Below are 17,847 nucleotides of genomic sequence, written 5' to 3'. Positions count from 1 at the left end.
TAGTGAATGAAAGAAAGAAGGCCCTCCCTCAGTCGCCTGTGCTTCTGTCCTTCTTCTTCTTCCTCCTCTCCACCCCCCTCACTCCACACTCTCACTGGCATTTCGCCAGCCTCAATTACCACGGGTGGAAAGAGAAGCCGATAAGGAGAGCATGAAATTGTACAACAGACAGCCCATCTCTTGACGGTCCAGAAGGAAAATAATAGTAATGAGAGCAGTCTCCTTCCAAGTGTTGTGGGTTTGGAACGGCAGTTTGCTGAGGGCATAACCAGAGAACATGGACGTTTCTAGAAGACAAGACAAGCACAGGATCAACCCACAAATTGGAGCCTTTATGCTGAATTGCACATGCATTGATCAGCATAAATGACAACATTGTCTGTTTTCACAATAATTTATTCATATGCATTTATGAGCAAACCTTTGTTGTGCTATAATGTGTTTCTCTAACATTCACTCCTTAGTAATTCACTGGTATTAAGTACTGTATTAATGGAGGCACATTTAATACTCATTAGTCCTGACTGACATGATTGAAAAACATCATCATGATGGGTATATTTTGAGACACAATTGTGATACATCCCTTAAATGCCATTTTGATCTGCAAAACCAATTTTCTTGCAAGGGTAATTGATGTGAAAGACCCTCTGGCTTTCTTACTTTGGCTGGATTTCCAAGTGACACAATTCAGATTTTTTTGGAGCACTGATATGGGTCATGGCAGTGTAAAGAGGAAAAAACGGCATCCAAGAACTCTATCAGATATCTGCCAAAGCTACAGCACCGTAAACGGACAGATGAGCTCTACTTTCTCAATGCGAGCCTGATGTCATGGCAATGAACCAATCGAGAACGTATAGTCTGTGGAAAGTTAAATATGGTCTCAATATGGTACATGAGAGGTGCATAATTCATTAGTACATGGGAACATCTGCCAACATTGACCAGTGGGGTAATGCTGAGGTCAGCTACATTTGAACATTTTGGTAAAGAGGTCAGCTAAGGGCTGTGTAATATTTGTATGGTTTGTTTACTTTGGTGTCGACACTCATGTAGTTGTTTACATGCATTCTGGTATGCAGGTTATTACAGGCGTTTACTGTTCACATCAAATGTCACAAAACATCCAAACAAAGCATCAGGTGTTATGTTGGAGGCTCTGTGCATGTCCCGAGGTCCACTGTGAGGTTAAATCTTTTAATCAAGTTCGACAGAACTAATGGGAAAATATGCTAGCCTATATCTCAGCAACACACCAAATTAGTGATGTGTTAGTACTTAGAAGTGTGGTCTGCCTAACAGCTCCTTCAGAATTGGCTACATCTAGTAGTTCCAAGGGTGCCTCTTGTGTAAAAACCTGTGATAAAAGTATTGCAACTTATTTGTATTGTTGGCTGTGCATCAGCATGGTGAAACATATATATAACTATTGATTATGAATATAGAAGAGAATTTCCAACATTTTTTGCAATACATATGAAGCAAATAAACAACTACAACAACTAGTACTGCTTCCTATATGACTGACTAAAATTAAACAGTACTGTACAAACTTAACAGAGTTCACTTTGTACTCTTTGGTATGATTTTGTAACATCCGTGGCTTTTTTCAAGTTATAAAAAAAGCCATTGTATAACTTGCTATCAACATGTACAGGTATAAATGAGAATATACAATCACTCCTACCTGCCAGGTGCAGGTAACCTCAAACTTTGTCTTGTGCCAAGACGAGGTGCTGGTGGTTGCCCACCGTGTCCTGCTTGACCCTGAGCCTCAGCGGTCTCTGGTGGATTGCACTGGCAAATTCTGAGTGGGGGTGTGGAGTGTGGGAGTGACCGATCTGCTGATGAAATATGCAGACATTCTGATGCCGTGCAATCATTTCTTTTTAAAGACCGCAGGCTTCTGGTTTGCAACCTAGAACAACACCATTCAAGGGTGTGTGCTATGACATGAACTCCTAGTTCAAGGGGCTACTCTTGTGTTTAAAAGTGTGACGCGAGACAAACAGTAAGACAGACACGTTCATCAGTCACTGTTGGCTATACTTTCCTCAGGTTTAGGGTGGTCAAGTCTGCGAATCAAACAGGAGATTACAAAAACCTTGCTGCTTTGAACACATCAGTTGGAACGAGACAATAACAACAACAATGGAGAGTGAGGGTCTCGTAAATTTACTTCTTGGTATGTGATTATTGGCCATGACAGTAACACTTGCGACTTTGAGAGGAAACTGTGGGTGGCAAGAAAACACACCGCTACACCAAAGTGGACAATGTGGAGTATGATAACGCAAAGTCCAGAGATAAGGCACAGCCTTATGTAATTTTTCTACCCTGTGTGCACTTCCGATTAAGTGGAAAAACCGGGTGTCATTTTACTTATGTTTTTAAATTATACTTTTTAATCAGAAACGTAACAAAGTTATTTTTTAAAGCAAGTAAGCAGTAAAATAACTACCGGTAAGTTAATTTTTCAAGGTAACTGTGGCAAGTTACTGGTAGTACTTGATATTGCCATTGGAAAAGAAAGAATAACAAGTAACGGCAGTAGTGCTACGTCATTTTTGGTTCCTGGCAGTAGAAAAATGGCCTTTGAGAAATAAACTGTTATGTTTTATGCTAAACCTCTTTCTGTGATCCATGTTGTCTGCAACACTGAACGCTGAAAGATGACTGAAAGTTTGATGAAACAAAACGGAACAACGTGAGGTGGAGGATGACGGCTGAAGTCAACGAGATGCCGAGGAAACAAATGAGAGCCAGGAAAAGCCTCCGAGAAAGAGTCTTGAGTCATTCAGAAGTCTCGGTGGGGTCCCCCTTGGATATTTTGCTCCATTAGCTGTGGGAAAACAATTACCGGTAGTTTTTTATACAGAAACAGTGTGCTATAAGGTGATTGAAGCAGTTTTTTTAGAATCCCAAAGCAGGCAAGCCCTGCTGCCAAGGACTAGTTCATTGCAAAGCATTCAGATAAACATTGCGACTTAAACCCAAAAGGAACATGTGGGCTCTATTCTAATCATGCACCAGTTTTTTAGGTCTACAAAGTCTGCATTGGAACACAATCAGGCCAGGAATTGAATCAGTCCTATGGTTGAAGTCACAACCGTTTGTAACATTCTCCACATGGAGAACTGTTTCTGTTAGTGTCATTATACAGTCACCACTGTTGCAGCTTCTAAAGGCAATATATATTATTTACTGGACTGTTGACAGCTAAATTCATGCCGTTGCCAGTTAAGTCAAACAAAATGTTGTGAAGTCAAATGACACATAGTAACAACTTCCAAATTTTCTGTGGTGAGATTTCTGACGTGTTAACTTAGGCAACCGCAGGGAGAGAAAAAAAAGTGAGAAGTTAGTGGTACTTCTGTCCAGATTGGGACAATGAATACTTTAATAAATGTATACATTTATTTACAATTACAACAAAACTATTGATGTTTTCAATATGCACTTGAATTTCTTTTCAAATCACTTTATCTTAGAACTGGTTGTGTTTTTTTTTTTTTGTATGAATTGTTGCACTTAATGATTATTCCATCAAATATTAATTACTACCATTAGCCTGCTTCTGATGTAATTGTTCTGGCGATGTTTTGCCTGTGATTTTGGAAGTTGCTGTAACAGCTTACTAGAGAAAATGTGTGGACAGCTGTAGCACAGGTGGTCCCTCTGCATGTTTACTTTAAAGATTTAAAAACTACTGGTGTCTGTAGGTGTTCCGAGGGTCAGACGCAAGATTAATGTAGCACCATTTTTCCATATATTGGCTTTCAGAAAAAGTAAATCAAGAACAAGCTCAAAGAATTCGTATTAGCTAAGAATAAATCTGATAAAAATGTTTGAAGGTATTTTTGTTTTTAAAGATGACAGTGGTTTAAATTTGTTTAAATTGATGTACGCACTACTGTACTGACAAACTAACAGGAAATATTGAACAATAACATACTGTTACAATATTGATTGCTGTGACCTCGATTTGCTCATTACATGGAAAATAAATATCAGTCTGATGGTGATAGTCAAACGATTTTTTTTTTGTTATTTTTTTTTATTATAAAGAAAAGATGTTTCAAGAAAAATCAAATTGTGAAATCTTTTAAATAAAATCAAATAAAGTTTCCATTTTTACACATACACTATCATTCCATATTAGTGTTTTTGGGCGTTTATCTGTCCATATGGTCAAAAAAAAAAAAAAAAATCTGAGTCTCAATAACAAAGAATATTTACATTAAAAATTCTATTTATATGACTGAAAACATATTAACATGAGAATGAATCCAACACATTTTGGTCCTTTCAATATTCAACTGTCCTCTTTTCAATTACTGGCGATTCCTCAATCTTCGCGGGGGTGCAGCCTGAGGAGCAACTTGAGGTGCTGGACTTGTAGAAGTGAGCAGAGCACACCCAGAGGTGAGGCAGACACCCGGGGGCCCTCTGAGACCTGCATGGCCCCTGATTCCAGGCAGACCTGTGTGTCCCCGCTCACCCGACTTCCCTGGTTGTCCGTTAAAGACCCGCCCGGGACGTCCACGCTGACCTGTGATTGACCCGAAAATTGATGTGACGTGCTTACTTTTATATAGTATTTTGGTACATATATTTAAACAAAAGCAGTACATTTCAAGTGAGTAAACAAAATTGTGAAATTTTTACCCATTTTTCCCTGCTCTCCCGTGTAGCCAGGTAGGCCATGACCCTTGGCTCCTTTATCACCCTGCTCTCCTCTGTCACCTGCACACACACAAACACATGAACACATAAATTGCTCAGAACGCAACAGACTGACCAGAAGAATGCCATTTCCTGGAAAAGCTCAGTTGATTAAAGAGCATGTGTTACTGAGAACACTGTTAAATAAAACACCTTGTAAATATTCTTCAATTTCATTGGCCTGTAAGGGGGTCTCCCATTAAGGCCTCTGACTGTAGCTAAAGCCTGAGGCCCATGTATTACTACCGGTATACATTGTGACTTCATGATTCTATCCAACGCCATGAGTGCAATCTGTCTGCTTTGTTTTTCCACACCTGGCCCTCCTTGCTGGCCTGAATCTCCAGCTTCACCATAAAATCCTGGCAGGCCAACTTCTCCAGGATCGCCGTTTCTTCCAGAATCACCCTGACAACATCATAAAAGGAAAAATATAACATTCATCTTTAGTGTGTCAGTTCTGTGTCAACCCTGAATTATTTGATTCTTCTAGTCGTTCAGAATGCATCTGCTCACATAAAAGCGGAACTTAACTGTTTTGCATATTTGTATTGTACTGAGAAATGTATTTTACAGTCACATGCCTCATTCTGATACTTGTCAACTTAGCCATACACAATGTACGTTTTTTTTTTTTTTTAAATATACACATATTTTTAAGACCTCAAAGATAGGAAAACATCAATGTTAATTAGGGCCATACCGAAAATAATCTTGGAAAACATATCATACTAATAGATATAGCTGGACATATTGTGATTATGTAAATGTTTCTTTTTGTTCCTGAGAAAAAAAACACATTGAAATCATCTCTTCTGTTTTTTTTTTTTTTTTTTGTCTGTTGGAAACAGACTGTTGCATTTACGTTTGTAGGGGGATTTTCACTCATTAAATACTATTTTTAAAGGGGAAATCAACACAAACCATTTTTTACAAGAATACGAATGAGTCCATATCCTACCGTACTTCCTCCCTCTTTTCATTTGTGGAATATGAGTTAAGCAACCAAATCCATCGTTTTTAGCCATCTCAGGGGGCAGCCATTTTGTCACTCCTGTTGACTGAAAATGACATCACACACCCTCAGGGCTCAGATAACGACCAATCATAGCTCAGCTTCAGAAAACAGGTGAGCCGTGATTGGTCGTTATCAGAGCCCTGAGCAACTGTGATGTCATTTGCAGTCAAGTGACAAAATGACCGCCCCCTGATATGGCTAAAAACAGGTGGATTTCTTATATTCCACAAACACAATATTAATCAGAATGCTTTATACTAGTGGGCCTGCATGGAACATATTCTTGAAAAAAATGTTTGGGTTGGCTTTCTCTTTAAGACAATGCTTTTTTTCCTTTAATATTACAACTTATTTTTCACAACTGTACATTTTTTTCCTTTTCAGTGTGGCCCCAACACGCCATCTAAGTATGAAGTATCATCGTGATAGAAGATGTGGGGGGACACGGACTACCTCTGTGCCGCATAACAATATGGAAAGGATTTGACGGTAGTTGAAACTCTCCAAAAAACATTCAACGCATACCAGGAGACCACTGTGCGACTCTTTTTGTCCTCATGTCGATGTGGAAATTCAGTATGTTTTCATTGTTAGTTTTTCTGCCAACCACCGCAGATGACTTACTCCAGACATTTGCAATGTGCAGGACAGAAGTGAACAATGTATGGAGAATAGCTCTGGTAGTGTGTTAAGGCTAAACAATTGAAAACTGTTATAACTTACAGGCGGTCCAGGTGGGCCTGTCTGTCCGGGTGGACCGGGGGCACCCATGGGAACGTCCCCGTAGAGAGGACACACTGCTGCACATGTCCTCTTGATTGAGTTGGCAAAGGTGGACATCTGCTCCAGCACCACTTTCTTACAAACCTCGATCACATGTTGAGCCGGCAGCGTCGGCCCCTGTGCAACGAATCATTAGCACATCCATCACTGGAAGTCGCCCAACTGTGGAACATGGCGGATGAATATTCCAGCACAGAGCATGCTGGAGTGATGGCAGCCTTTCAGAGGAAACCCCAGTAAGAAATGAGGCCAATGAGATTTCCCTAGGCTCATTATGGATTTATGGACACACTGACTGATGAGACCTCGTGCCTGGATGAGAGTCTTGACTAATGAGAAAAGTTTGACAAATTGTTTTTACCCCAATAGTTTTAACATTCTAACTACTCGAACATGTGATGACGTCTGTGAGCAGATCTTGCCGATTACATCAGGTTCAATGCAGTAACCCCATCATGTTGCAAATCCAAGTTAAAGGGGAACTCAACCCAAACATTTTTTTTTTCCGGAATAAGCAGTTGAAATATGGCATTCTGATTAATATTGGCTTTGTGGAGTATATGTTAAGCAGAAAAATGCACCTACTTTTAGTCATCTCAGGAGGCGGCCATTTTGTCACTTCTGATGGCATCAAAGTAGCTCAGGGCTTAGACAACGACCAATTACAGCTCACCTGTTTTCTGAAGCTGAGCCATGATCGGTCGTTATCTGAGCCCTGAGCAACTGTGATGTATGTCATTTTCAGTCGACATAAGTGACAAAATGGCCGCACCCTGAGCTAGCTAAAAACGTGGGGATTTCTCATATTCCAAAAACGCAATATTAACCAGAATGCTGTGTTTAGACTAGTGGGCCTGCACAGAATATATTCTGGAAAAAAATTGTTTGGGTTGACTGTAGGTGCTAGCATTGTGTCAAGAAATACACTGTGCAACACTATATACAATCCCAATCTGCTCCTACACATTGACGTTTCTCTTTAAAAAACAGCATTCGGGGGTTGTACATTATTGTACTTACTGGGAGGCCTCGGGGGCCTTGAAAGCCATCTGGTCCTCCTTCACCTCGCACTCCTTTGATTCCCACGGGACCCGAACGTCCAGCCATGCCCGCTGGGCCACGCTTGCCCCGTCCTCCCTGAGGACCCGGCTGCCCTCTGTCTCCAACCTACAGAGCACAGTGGCATTAACAGCAGAGATGAGATCTAACACGGACAATACCACGGATGGCAGGTAACTAAGTTAACTCACCCTTCCTTTTGGTCCTTTGACACCTTTTTGTGCCTTTAAAAGACAAAAAAACGTGTTGTGAGTACAGACATGAAAAGGGTGGAAAGAACAAAATAAGAAGGAAGATTCACCGGTTCGCCTTTGACTCCTGGAATTCCCGGCGTTCCTGTGTCACCCTGTACAAGGAAGTGGGGAAAAATATTTTGTTGTAAATAAAGATTAGTGTAAGATTATTTTTATGTGTACCCTTGTAAAAGTGTATTCTCTGCTTTACTATGTGATATTTTGAGATTTCATTTCTGATTGTAGCTGCTGTTTTTAATGGCCGTTGTCCATACAATCCGACGAGTCCATCAGTGGTACAACCTCCATTCAGTCATAGCTCCCCAATATTCACCAGCTACTACATTAGGTCCACTTTTTAAGAGATGCAACACACGGGTACTACTTAAAATGTGCCTTTATGAAAACTGAAGCTGTTAGAGATTGATTCGACAAAAGCCCCCTTTTTACTTCTGTAATACGTGTGCACGTCATTTTCCACCTTTTCCACCCAGCTATTTTCCACCTTCTGGGGTAGTATCAGAGCTGTAACATAGACAGGACATCGCCTGTGTATAAAAGTGTGAATTTTAACACCTTCTACTGCCCACATCCGCCCTGTTATGTTAAAAGTGTTTTATATGCTGCACTTGATGCTGGCGCATAAAATCGCGATATTATATCACAGCGGTGATGTGGCAACTTTGAAGGATCTCTGAGTTAAAGAGGTGAAAAATGTTGTTGATTACCGTAATATCGTTGTACAGTACTATAGTTAGCAGTGGTGTAGAATTGCACTATATCATATTAAGTGTTGGTAATATTTTGCCACTCTCAACTTGCTAAGCAAGGTAACTAAAATAGTGTTAATATCCACCCTGTGTTCGACTGTATTAGACTGTGCAGGTGTACCTAATATTGCGGCCAGTGAGTCCATATCCTACCGTACTTCCTCCCTCTTTTCACATGAAACATCTGCTTTGTTTATTTCAACATTCTTAATTCAGCCGTCTTTCATATTTCCTGTGGTAAATTGATGACAATACCTTGCTTCCTTGTTTTCCGGCTTCTCCAACATGTCCCTGTGAAGACATGATGCAGTTTAATGCCATTCACGAATAACAAGCATTTCGAATTAAAAGTTAGACTTAAACTTACATTTGGTCCTGGTGGACCAATAAATCCTGGTCTTCCTGGTTTCCCTGCAGAGCCTTTGTAACCTCTTAGACCCTCGAAAATAAAACATTTATTTAAACTACCTAAGGGACTGTGTCAATTAATTCCCTTGAAAGTGGTAAATAACACAAGATGACTTTCTTCAGTAGGTGCAACTTACAGTTCGACCTTGGGGGCCCATTTCTCCGGCTACGCCCAGGCTTCCTTTCTCCCCCTGTAAAAGATGCACGCAACAAATGAACCAACCAAACTTTACGCAGCATGCTGAGAATTCTCAACAACTTCAATTATACCTTTGAGCCAACTTGTCCGAGTTTTCCACTGTGACCTTGTGGTCCTTGATAGGCCTGGGAAAGGAATAACAATGATTTCAATTTCAAGGGATCCTGTGGTAATGTCCTGTATATACAAACTGCAAACTAGTTTGATTATGTTACATTCAAATACTATTAAATGCACATGATTGTTATATTTAGAAATATTTGGCACCAGTGTGGATGATCTTGCACTATTGTTACTTTAAGATAATGTAGGTATTATTTCTTATGATGTTTGAAGTTTGTCATTCATACCTCTATTCCAGGATCTCCATCTCTACCTGGTATTCCAGGATCTCCAATGATGCCCTGAGGAAATGTTACTGGGATTTATTATTATAAACAAGATGATTTTTTTAAGTGTAAATAATGTTTGGAAGGGTGTTGTCACCTTTTGTCCGATGGTGCCGTCTTTTCCACGAGGTCCCGTGACCCCCTAATTTGGACAATAAATGTAATATACTGTATTCAGCCTTCAAAATGACATTTATAAATATTTTACAATTATTGTGAGGTATACTTACGGGCCTCCCTTTCTGTCCAGAAGCTCCCCTCTCGCCTGGATCTCCTACAATACCCTGTCAAACATTGAACGCCAAACAAAATTAATGTAAATTTCACAAGTTGCTCTTGTTGTTGTTGTTATTTTTGGAGGTGTGTGCGTGCGTGTTGTGGTGGTGGTTGGGGGTGGGGTGGTGGTTTGGGCTGTATGGTTGTTGTTGTTGTTGTTGTTTTGGCTGTTCTTAGGCCAACATTAACCCAATTCTAAGATCCGAAGCAACTGTCAAATGCCAAAAACACACACACGTGACGGTTGTTTTGCAAGTACCATAAAATTTAGCTACTAAACATACTGATACTTTCTCAGTAAATAGTCATCAAAGCAGCATGTGATTTGAAAGTGACTGGTTCCTTCTGAGCCCTGCCACATCCCAGCTATAAGAGTGTGCACACCAAATTTTTTTAGTTGTTCTATCTTTGCCATTCCCCTCAAAAGGATTTTTAAAACTTCGGTTGAGTTGTTACAGGTTGTAGGTCACTTTAATGGTGGAAAACTATTTATCTTGGTATCATTTTTTTAACATCACCAAAATCAAGCATTTTAATTGGGGGGGTGTAGACCTTTCACATACACGTACCCTTGTCTTGTGCTGTTTAACAAGTGAAAACAAAATATATAAGACCATTTCTTGGGACTGAATTTGCCTTAATTAATACAATTTTATAAAGATGTTTTTAATGTTTATTTCTTGAATATTTTATTTATTGGTGTTTTATATTGTTCAGCAACATCTGAATTTGCAGAGTCATATTTTATTTTGTTATTTTATTTTATTTTACGTTCATGCTCAGATTTAGAAAAAAAAATCGGATGTTATTCACTATTTATTTACACAGTACTTAAGTAGTTTTTTTTCACTGAATACTTTTTTTTTACTCTTACTCAAGTAATTATTTGGAGGATTAATTTTTACAACTAACTAAAACAACTATAGGCCTCTTGATGATTGCTATGATTTGTGCACATTGTCAGTTAGCAACGTATCATTTAGCTTATCAAAGGAAAACCTAACTTGATTTCATGTGAATAAATCTTAGAATTCGCTAAATGTATTCAGATGGGTGAGTAAACAAGTAAAATTTTGAAGGGACCTTTTTTTAGCATTTGACCCATGTCAGGATAGCCATCCTCACGCTAAGCTAAACTACTTAGACTCTTATAGATGAGGAATCCACCTGCTCTCCTCGCGGCCCGGGGTTCCCATCTGGGCCGGTGTTCCCTTTCTCGCCCTATAAATATGTCAAAACAATCATAACAAATCAATATATCTTTTAAAAAAATGTGACAAATAAAGGGAAGAAATATATACCTTCACTCCTTGAAACCCAGCAATCCCTTCATATCCTCTTTCACCTTTCGCACCCTTCAGAGACAAAAAAATATTTGTGATACACTATAGTACGGGTTCCCAAACATAGGGTTGGGACCTGAAATGGCAAATTTGGGAGAGGTTGGTACTTGTTATTTGCTCATAAAATATTGTCTCATTTGGATTCATATTTGTAGTAACAATATGATCTTTGTCATTATTTTATGTACAGTACAAGTGCATGTAAGGGTCCACAGGGGAATCATATTTGTAATACGTGTCTTGAACTGAAAATATTGCCCTATTTCATAAGGACTTGCAAATAAGACGGCAGGTGAACTCACAACATCTCCCTGCCTCCCAGTCAGTCCGATGTCTCCAGGGGGTCCACGAACACCCTTTAATGACAGTCAAAGTCTTATCATAAGAATTCGAAGTCAATGAAAACTCTGCAATGTCAGTCAGTCTTTGACTGCTTAAATTCACCTTGAAGCCTGCTGCCCCTTTTAATCCCTTCAGCCCTTTTGTACCTCGTTCTCCCTGTAAAGACAACATATTAGGTTTTATTTTGACATTGTATCAGTAAGTTTTGTATTAGTGGAAAAGATGGTGTGATATATAATTGCTTTACCACAGGGCCCCAGAGTCCTCTCATTCCTTTCTCGCCTTTGCTTCCCATCTCACCCTGAGGATGATGCATGTGTACTATCATTAACCACCCTGAAAGGTCAAAAGGAAGCGTAACCTGAGAAGAGTTGGAAGACAGAACTTACCTTAGGGCCTGGCTCACCCACGTTGCCATAGTCTCCTGTGATTCCCCTGATGCCCTGCAAAACAAGGTGGCAGTGAATAATAATTAAATCCATTAAGTGTAACTAGAAGAAGTACAAAGATTGAAGATTTCAACTGCACAAATTTTGCTTGATGCAGTTGAGTGACAAACTGAATATGATCTCAATAAGCGTATGTTTTTCTTCTTGCTTATTTCTGTATTTTATGTATTCACATAATAATATTCCTTGCACTTTAACAAATTGATAGAAACCTAATTTCAAAGTTAACTCATATCCCTTCCAGGATAAGGAAAAAAGACCTGTAAATATTAATCCATTTATTTTTCTCATAAAAATAAAAACAACACAGTTTGTTCTCAAAATATGTAAATTAAAAACTTGTATCCATCAGAAGTACCTCTAATAATGTTAATAAATGGAATGAGATAGCTCAGGTTCTTTCGCATTGTTTTAAAGCCTATACCCTGTATACAGTACCTCTACTCAAAATCAAGAGTTAGGAAAGTTAAAAAGAATAATTTGTGTGCAGTTCTGTGCAGAAGTATTAATCCGTCACCCGCTTTCTTTGTTTAATTCACATTTTACATCTTGGATTGAAAGAATACATAGTAGGAGATATAAAATCTAACTACATGGCAAAAAAAAAACGACCTTAGCCTTAGCATAATGGGAGACCTTGGGAGAAGACTTGTCAATTCAGCCGTTCATTGCTTCATCACATTGGTTTGTACTAAAGAAATTGCAAATCTGGTGATTTTAGCATTGCTGAAACAACACATTTGTTGATAGTAAGACTTTTTCACAGTACTGTACATGCTCCTATTTATTGGTCGCTGCAACAACCGCTTACGTAATGGTTCACATGGCACAGCCATGTGTCGCTCACACAAGACTCAACATGATATTGATAAAGTAATACAATGCATTTGGTAAATACATACATTCTTCTTACGTTTGAACCATTTTTGAGCGAACTCTGTCAATGCTAAAGTAAACAGACATTGTATGATGATCATATCCAGCTCCTCTGGGCAAGAGGGTGAGTAAACCTTTGCCTAAAACTACATTTTAGTCACTATCATATTAGTCACGTTAGTGGAAAATGTACAACAGAATATTCCACTGCACTCTGTTTAAAATATACACACTCCAATCATAAATGCAACTAAATGGAGCGCTCTTGTTTAGACAGATGCTAACCACCTCAAATGCAGAAGGAAAAGTGTTGCTCTGGATCAACAAACAAAACCAGAACTTCTTCATGTTGTCTGTTTATTTGAACATCTCATCATTTTATTAACGGATAACCTCATAGATGGCCGACGGTATGGCAAATGGCAAGACCGTGAACTTTAACGCATTTCTACACTGGCAAAGCTCAGGCTAGCTACATAAAAAAAGAAAAAGACCACCCATAATTGTTCGTAAAAGTGTGCCAGGAAAGCGCCTCCACAAGATGCAAGCAGGGAAAGAGATAAACATGTTGGGCCTCTGTGATTCAAGGCATTACAAAAGACAGATGTTTACTCTCAAATGACCACCCGCTGAAGACTCAGGATGTGGCATGAATGGCTCTGGAATCTTGTTCTGTAGGCCTGCATACTGTAAGTTTGTCCAGGCAGTGTAGGGGATTTTCATAAATATGTATTCATCAACTACAATCATACGTTCCCTCCTCATACCCCATTTATCGTTATACAAGTTGACTCAAATAGAACTGGGCTTGTTTGTTCTGTTCCTTTTATACAAACATAATCTTTGATTTTAGCTGAAGCGTGGATCTGTCTCCAAATTTAACTCTTCTAATAAAAATGTTTCTGAGTTCTGCTCCAATTTTAGAGGCTGTTCAGCATCGACGAGTCAGGAATTTAAATGTGCAGTTCCCCACGAGGAAAAGTAAGCGCATTGTGCCAAACTTCACACTCCACTCAAGCAGACATGGTCTCATTACGGACTCTAGGGGGTCTTGGCCAACTGCCTTGCATGTCTGGGCTTGGATCTCTCATGAGAGTTTAGCAGGGAATTGAGCGAGACTAAGAACCATTGAGTGGCCCATTTGTCAGCATTGCCATGAATAAACTACCATGATGACACACTTAAGAACAATGTGGGTGCTACAGAACTTCACAAACATGGTCAAGATACTGTGAAAATACTATGCTGTGTTATATTTCATCAGGGAATCAACTTATTATCCATATTATCCACCCAAAACATTTTTAAACACGGCAGGATAGACCTCAACAGATGGATCAACGGTATTGGACTGGCATGGTGAAAAGAGATCGAAGCCACAAGGCGAAACTATCAAAACTGCAGATACAAGCAGCTGACATAAGCTTCCTCCACAAATTGTCTGGGCTAACCCTCACAGAGGCTGAGTCCATAGGACTGCGAATAGAGCTCACCACAAGAAGAGCCAATGGAGGTGGCTCAGGAATCGATCCCATATTTTGTTTGCATCCCTGCTGAAGTGTTCATTCAGTAGGACTGTGACTGATAGGGAGTTTGAAGAAATATTGTCTTATCAAATTGCAGCATTGAAGCGACATGATATTTTCATGAAGACAATTGAGCTATGAACTTTTCTTACAATTTCCTCCTAAACACGTGAGTTAACTACATTTAGCCCTCCAATGGCACAACCCTCAGAAATCCTGTGATCACCTGCCAGTTTGTTTTTGTACACCTCTGAAAGAAGAAGTAATTCATCATCACATCTGTGCATGTCTGGTTTTACCTTTACTTCCACCTAAATCTATGACAGGGCATATGCGTGCTTTACTATGAGGAGCCCCGGCATTTACTATCCCACAGTGCTTCTGGTTCCAGGTCTGTTTCCGTCCTACTGTGTTATTGTCCACAGTTTCACTCTCATCTCACGGTTGATTTTTATTGTGACTTACAGCCACAAGTCAGTTTAACTCTTTATTAGGGAGCAGATCTGCAGTCATTTACCCAGTTTCCTTGTTTTCCTCGATCGCCGTCTTTTCCGGGAAGACCTCTGTGGCCCTGCACAAGAAATAATAAAAGGTCAACATGCTTCAACACGCTGGGCTCCTGTTTCATATATAAATTCACCTGTGAGCCCGGACGTCCCTGGATGCCTGGCTGTCCATGCATGCATTTGCAAGATGCTCTTCCGGCTGTCAGACCGATCTCTGCATAGCCTCCACACTGCGGCAGCGAGAGAATACTGTCTCAGACGAGATTGATGAACAGCACAATAGCAAGAGCTGCTGAATGGTTGTGGACTCACCACCTTGGAGAGTTCGCAGCAACCTTCGGAATAGGCCTTCTCTGGGTCACATGACACATCCATCTGCTGGAGGTCCACCTGGCATGAGTTAGATACGTAGACTTTCATTGTAAAGCCAGAGATCCGGTTAAAATATTTTTAGAAAGGACATCCGTGCGGCACACGTACTGAGAAAGAGCGGTCTCTTGCAGCCCGCTTGACAATGGAGGTGTAACCCTGCCGGATGACTGGCATTGGCTCGTCAATGGACTCCACACTGACCTCCTCACAATCTATCAGCAGCTTGACCTTGTTGCCCTTCACACTCAACGCCAACTTGTGCCACTCGCCATCAAACAGCTTCCCCGCACCATGGAATGTTCTCAGCATCTGGCTACCACTTGGGCTGATGTAGAAGAAATCCAGCGAGAGGGTATCGCCCTGGAAACGCAGGCCCACTTGCTCTTGACCGTCTGGGGCACTGACCTGCCACAGGTTCCACGATTTCTTAACCATCTCCTTTGTCAACTTAAAGGTCGCAATGACGGAGTAGTCGGAGGGAAGGCCATCTGGATACACGTCTCTGTGGTGGGAGAGTCAGCATAGTATAATTGAGCAGCGCCTCCCGCTCAGCCTTGTTAGTTGATGTTATTCAACTTTGTTAAATCATGTCTCTGTGAGGCTTTTCCTTCTAACGCTCATCACTCTATATTTCTCTCATGTGGCCTGTAAATTGACACTGAAGTCATAAAAGCAAAGCTTCTTAAGGCCCACAGAGTAAACTGCCTGTGGTTAAAACCTTGTTTCCAGTCAGAAAGCCTTCATAGTAAACATCCTTATTGCAGATTGTAAAGATTAACCAAAATTATAGGAAGCAATTGCATCCGGCCTGGTATGAGTCTCAAAGCAGTTATACACTTTGCGTGTTTTTCAGAACAGCGCAGTGGTGTACAAAGAATATTGAGATCCTGGAGGACGTGAAGGGCGGCACCGTTGTGTCCGGCAAAGAATAAATGTGAACGGAGGGCTGCGTTTGAAGTACAGTTTGAATTGGGACAACCTTCACATGGTATTGTGGCATCATTAGCCTTCAAAGGAACACCTCCTTAGTTGGGACACTGCTGTAGTGCCACCACCACCTTGTCCTACGTCAGCCCTTTGGCTCACCACCTGGCTGGACATCCCTGCAACATCTAACAAGAAAGCTCTCCAAGAGGTGTCCTTAGTAAATGTCCAAGTCATTTCAAAGAGCATACTTTAGTTGGTAAGGTACCCCTAAAAGGATAATCATTGTACTCAAATTTAACAGTTTGCACCTGTCCAAGACAGTATGGAAGTATCTTACAAAGCTGTCAAAGTCAAGTGTCAATGGAGCGAAGAACGTACTTTTGAAGGTTCTCCTCCACTGACAAGCCATTTTACACTTAATGATAATGTACCCAAGTGACATAGCATTGTAAATTAGCACACTTCATTAGGCGTTTACATGTTGCAGGCTGGCCGCCATTCATGATTCTCCCTCCATAATCAAGCTTACCTCATGGTCTTCTGCAGATGGATGGCGGGGTTAACGCGGTAAGCCACCACCTCCGGTTCAGAGCCTTCCACTCTCTTTACTCCTCTCAACTCGGACACACGGAACTCCTCCAGGAGATCGAAACCTCACACACACACACACTTTATCAAACTAGCCCCAAGTGTAGATTTTCATCAAGAAAGGACATCACATGCAAGGTGATGTAAAATATTAATCAGATAAGAACACATTTACTGGGTATCAAATTCACTTATCACAAATTTACTACATCTTCCCCTTAGTAAACACTTATCTAATTAAGTTTCTGTTGGAGGTGGTTAAGTTGGCTAAGAAATTACATTTTGTTTTCTTTTTCCATATTCTGCTAAATATTTAAAAGCACAATTTAACTGCTATTTGACCTTTTCACTGATAAAAGTAGGACAGTAGAGTTAAAATTGCTACTGCCAGGACGGCAAAAAAAAAAAAAAAGGCCAATAAAAAGACAAATACTGACATCTTTTGGGCATTGTTTGGTAAGGCAGTGTTAGAAGCTTGAAGATTGAATAGTGCTAGTGTTTTTATGTATGCATGCAGTTGTAAACACAAATAAAAAAATAACAGGAAAAACTTACTTGGTAATGTTTGGCCTTGTGTACATCCTAAGATGATAAGTAGTGATCCAAACACCAGCATGGCTTTGTAGGCTGCCATTTTCAGATTTGGAAAAGTCAAGCGACTATAAGTGCCTGAAGAGCAACAGTTGAATAATTTTTTAAAAATGAATGGATTAGACAGAAAATTCTGTTCCTGCACACAAACTATCAGTGACAGATAGATATATAGTCAGGCCACAATTTAGTCGGACCCCAAAAACAATGTGCTAATAATAATAATAATAATGTTTGTTAGAGTATGTTATCATTGTAATCATAAAACCACTCTGCATCATACTGAAACGTGTTTCAGATTTTGATTACCTTTATTAGTAATCCAAAAGAGGGGTAAAGTAATACTTAAATTCGCAGTATGATGCAGTGTAATTCCTTACCACTGAAAACTCCCACCACGATAATAAACACAATTTACCCACCAATTTGAGAGTGTCAATTGAAATTGATTTTTTTTTTTTTTT

At 40.0% G+C, this 17,847-nt stretch overlaps 1 protein-coding gene across 2 annotated transcripts; it reads right to left on the bottom strand.

Moving 5' to 3' along the window:
• Window positions 1-4,042: 4,042 nt before the first annotated feature.
• Window positions 4,043-17,455, bottom strand: LOC147139802 (uncharacterized). 2 transcript variants are annotated; one of them, XM_086045149.1, is made up of 26 exons: window positions 17,348-17,455; window positions 16,734-16,857; window positions 15,386-15,779; window positions 15,218-15,295; window positions 15,040-15,135; window positions 14,917-14,970; window positions 11,938-11,991; window positions 11,796-11,849; window positions 11,651-11,704; window positions 11,509-11,562; window positions 11,165-11,218; window positions 11,031-11,084; window positions 9,818-9,871; window positions 9,685-9,729; window positions 9,549-9,602; window positions 9,270-9,323; window positions 9,137-9,190; window positions 8,959-9,030; window positions 8,847-8,882; window positions 7,890-7,934; window positions 7,780-7,812; window positions 7,550-7,696; window positions 6,470-6,646; window positions 5,046-5,136; window positions 4,672-4,749; window positions 4,043-4,555 (listed from the first exon to the last, which is right to left on the bottom strand). In XM_086045149.1, exons 1-26 carry the CDS (start codon window positions 17,424-17,426, stop codon window positions 4,338-4,340), a joined length of 2,307 nt encoding a protein of 768 aa, XP_085901275.1. In that variant the 5' UTR covers window positions 17,427-17,455; the 3' UTR covers window positions 4,043-4,337. The 2 variants fall into 2 exon arrangements, with proteins under 2 accessions (XP_085901275.1, XP_085901276.1); XM_086045150.1 differs by having other exon boundaries at window positions 15,221-15,295.
• Window positions 17,456-17,847: the final 392 nt, after the last annotated feature.

Source organism: Filicampus tigris, chromosome 11, assembly GCF_054856515.1.
Source record: "Filicampus tigris isolate MCC_2025a chromosome 11, RoL_Ftig_1.0, whole genome shotgun sequence".
In the NCBI taxonomy this organism is placed as follows: Eukaryota; Metazoa; Chordata; class Actinopteri; order Syngnathiformes; family Syngnathidae; genus Filicampus; species Filicampus tigris.
Note: the sequence above shows the minus strand (reverse complement) of the source record. Positions and strands in the feature narration are given on the sequence as shown.

What these genes read in the sequence shown, in the direction of transcription:
- LOC147139802 (XM_086045149.1), bottom strand. Translation starts at nt 17,426, where the DNA reads ATGGCAGCCTACAAAGCCATGCTGGTGTTTGGATCACTACTTATCATC. An exon ending in GAGGAAAACAAGGAAACTGG is followed by an intron (nt 11,992 to 14,916) that starts GTAAATGACTGC and finishes CTTGTTTTGCAG; the next exon opens with GGCATCAGGGGAATCACAGG. An exon ending in TCGGACAAGTTGGCTCAAAG is followed by an intron (nt 9,191 to 9,269) that starts GTATAATTGAAG and finishes CATCTTTTACAG; the next exon opens with GGGGAGAAAGGAAGCCTGGG.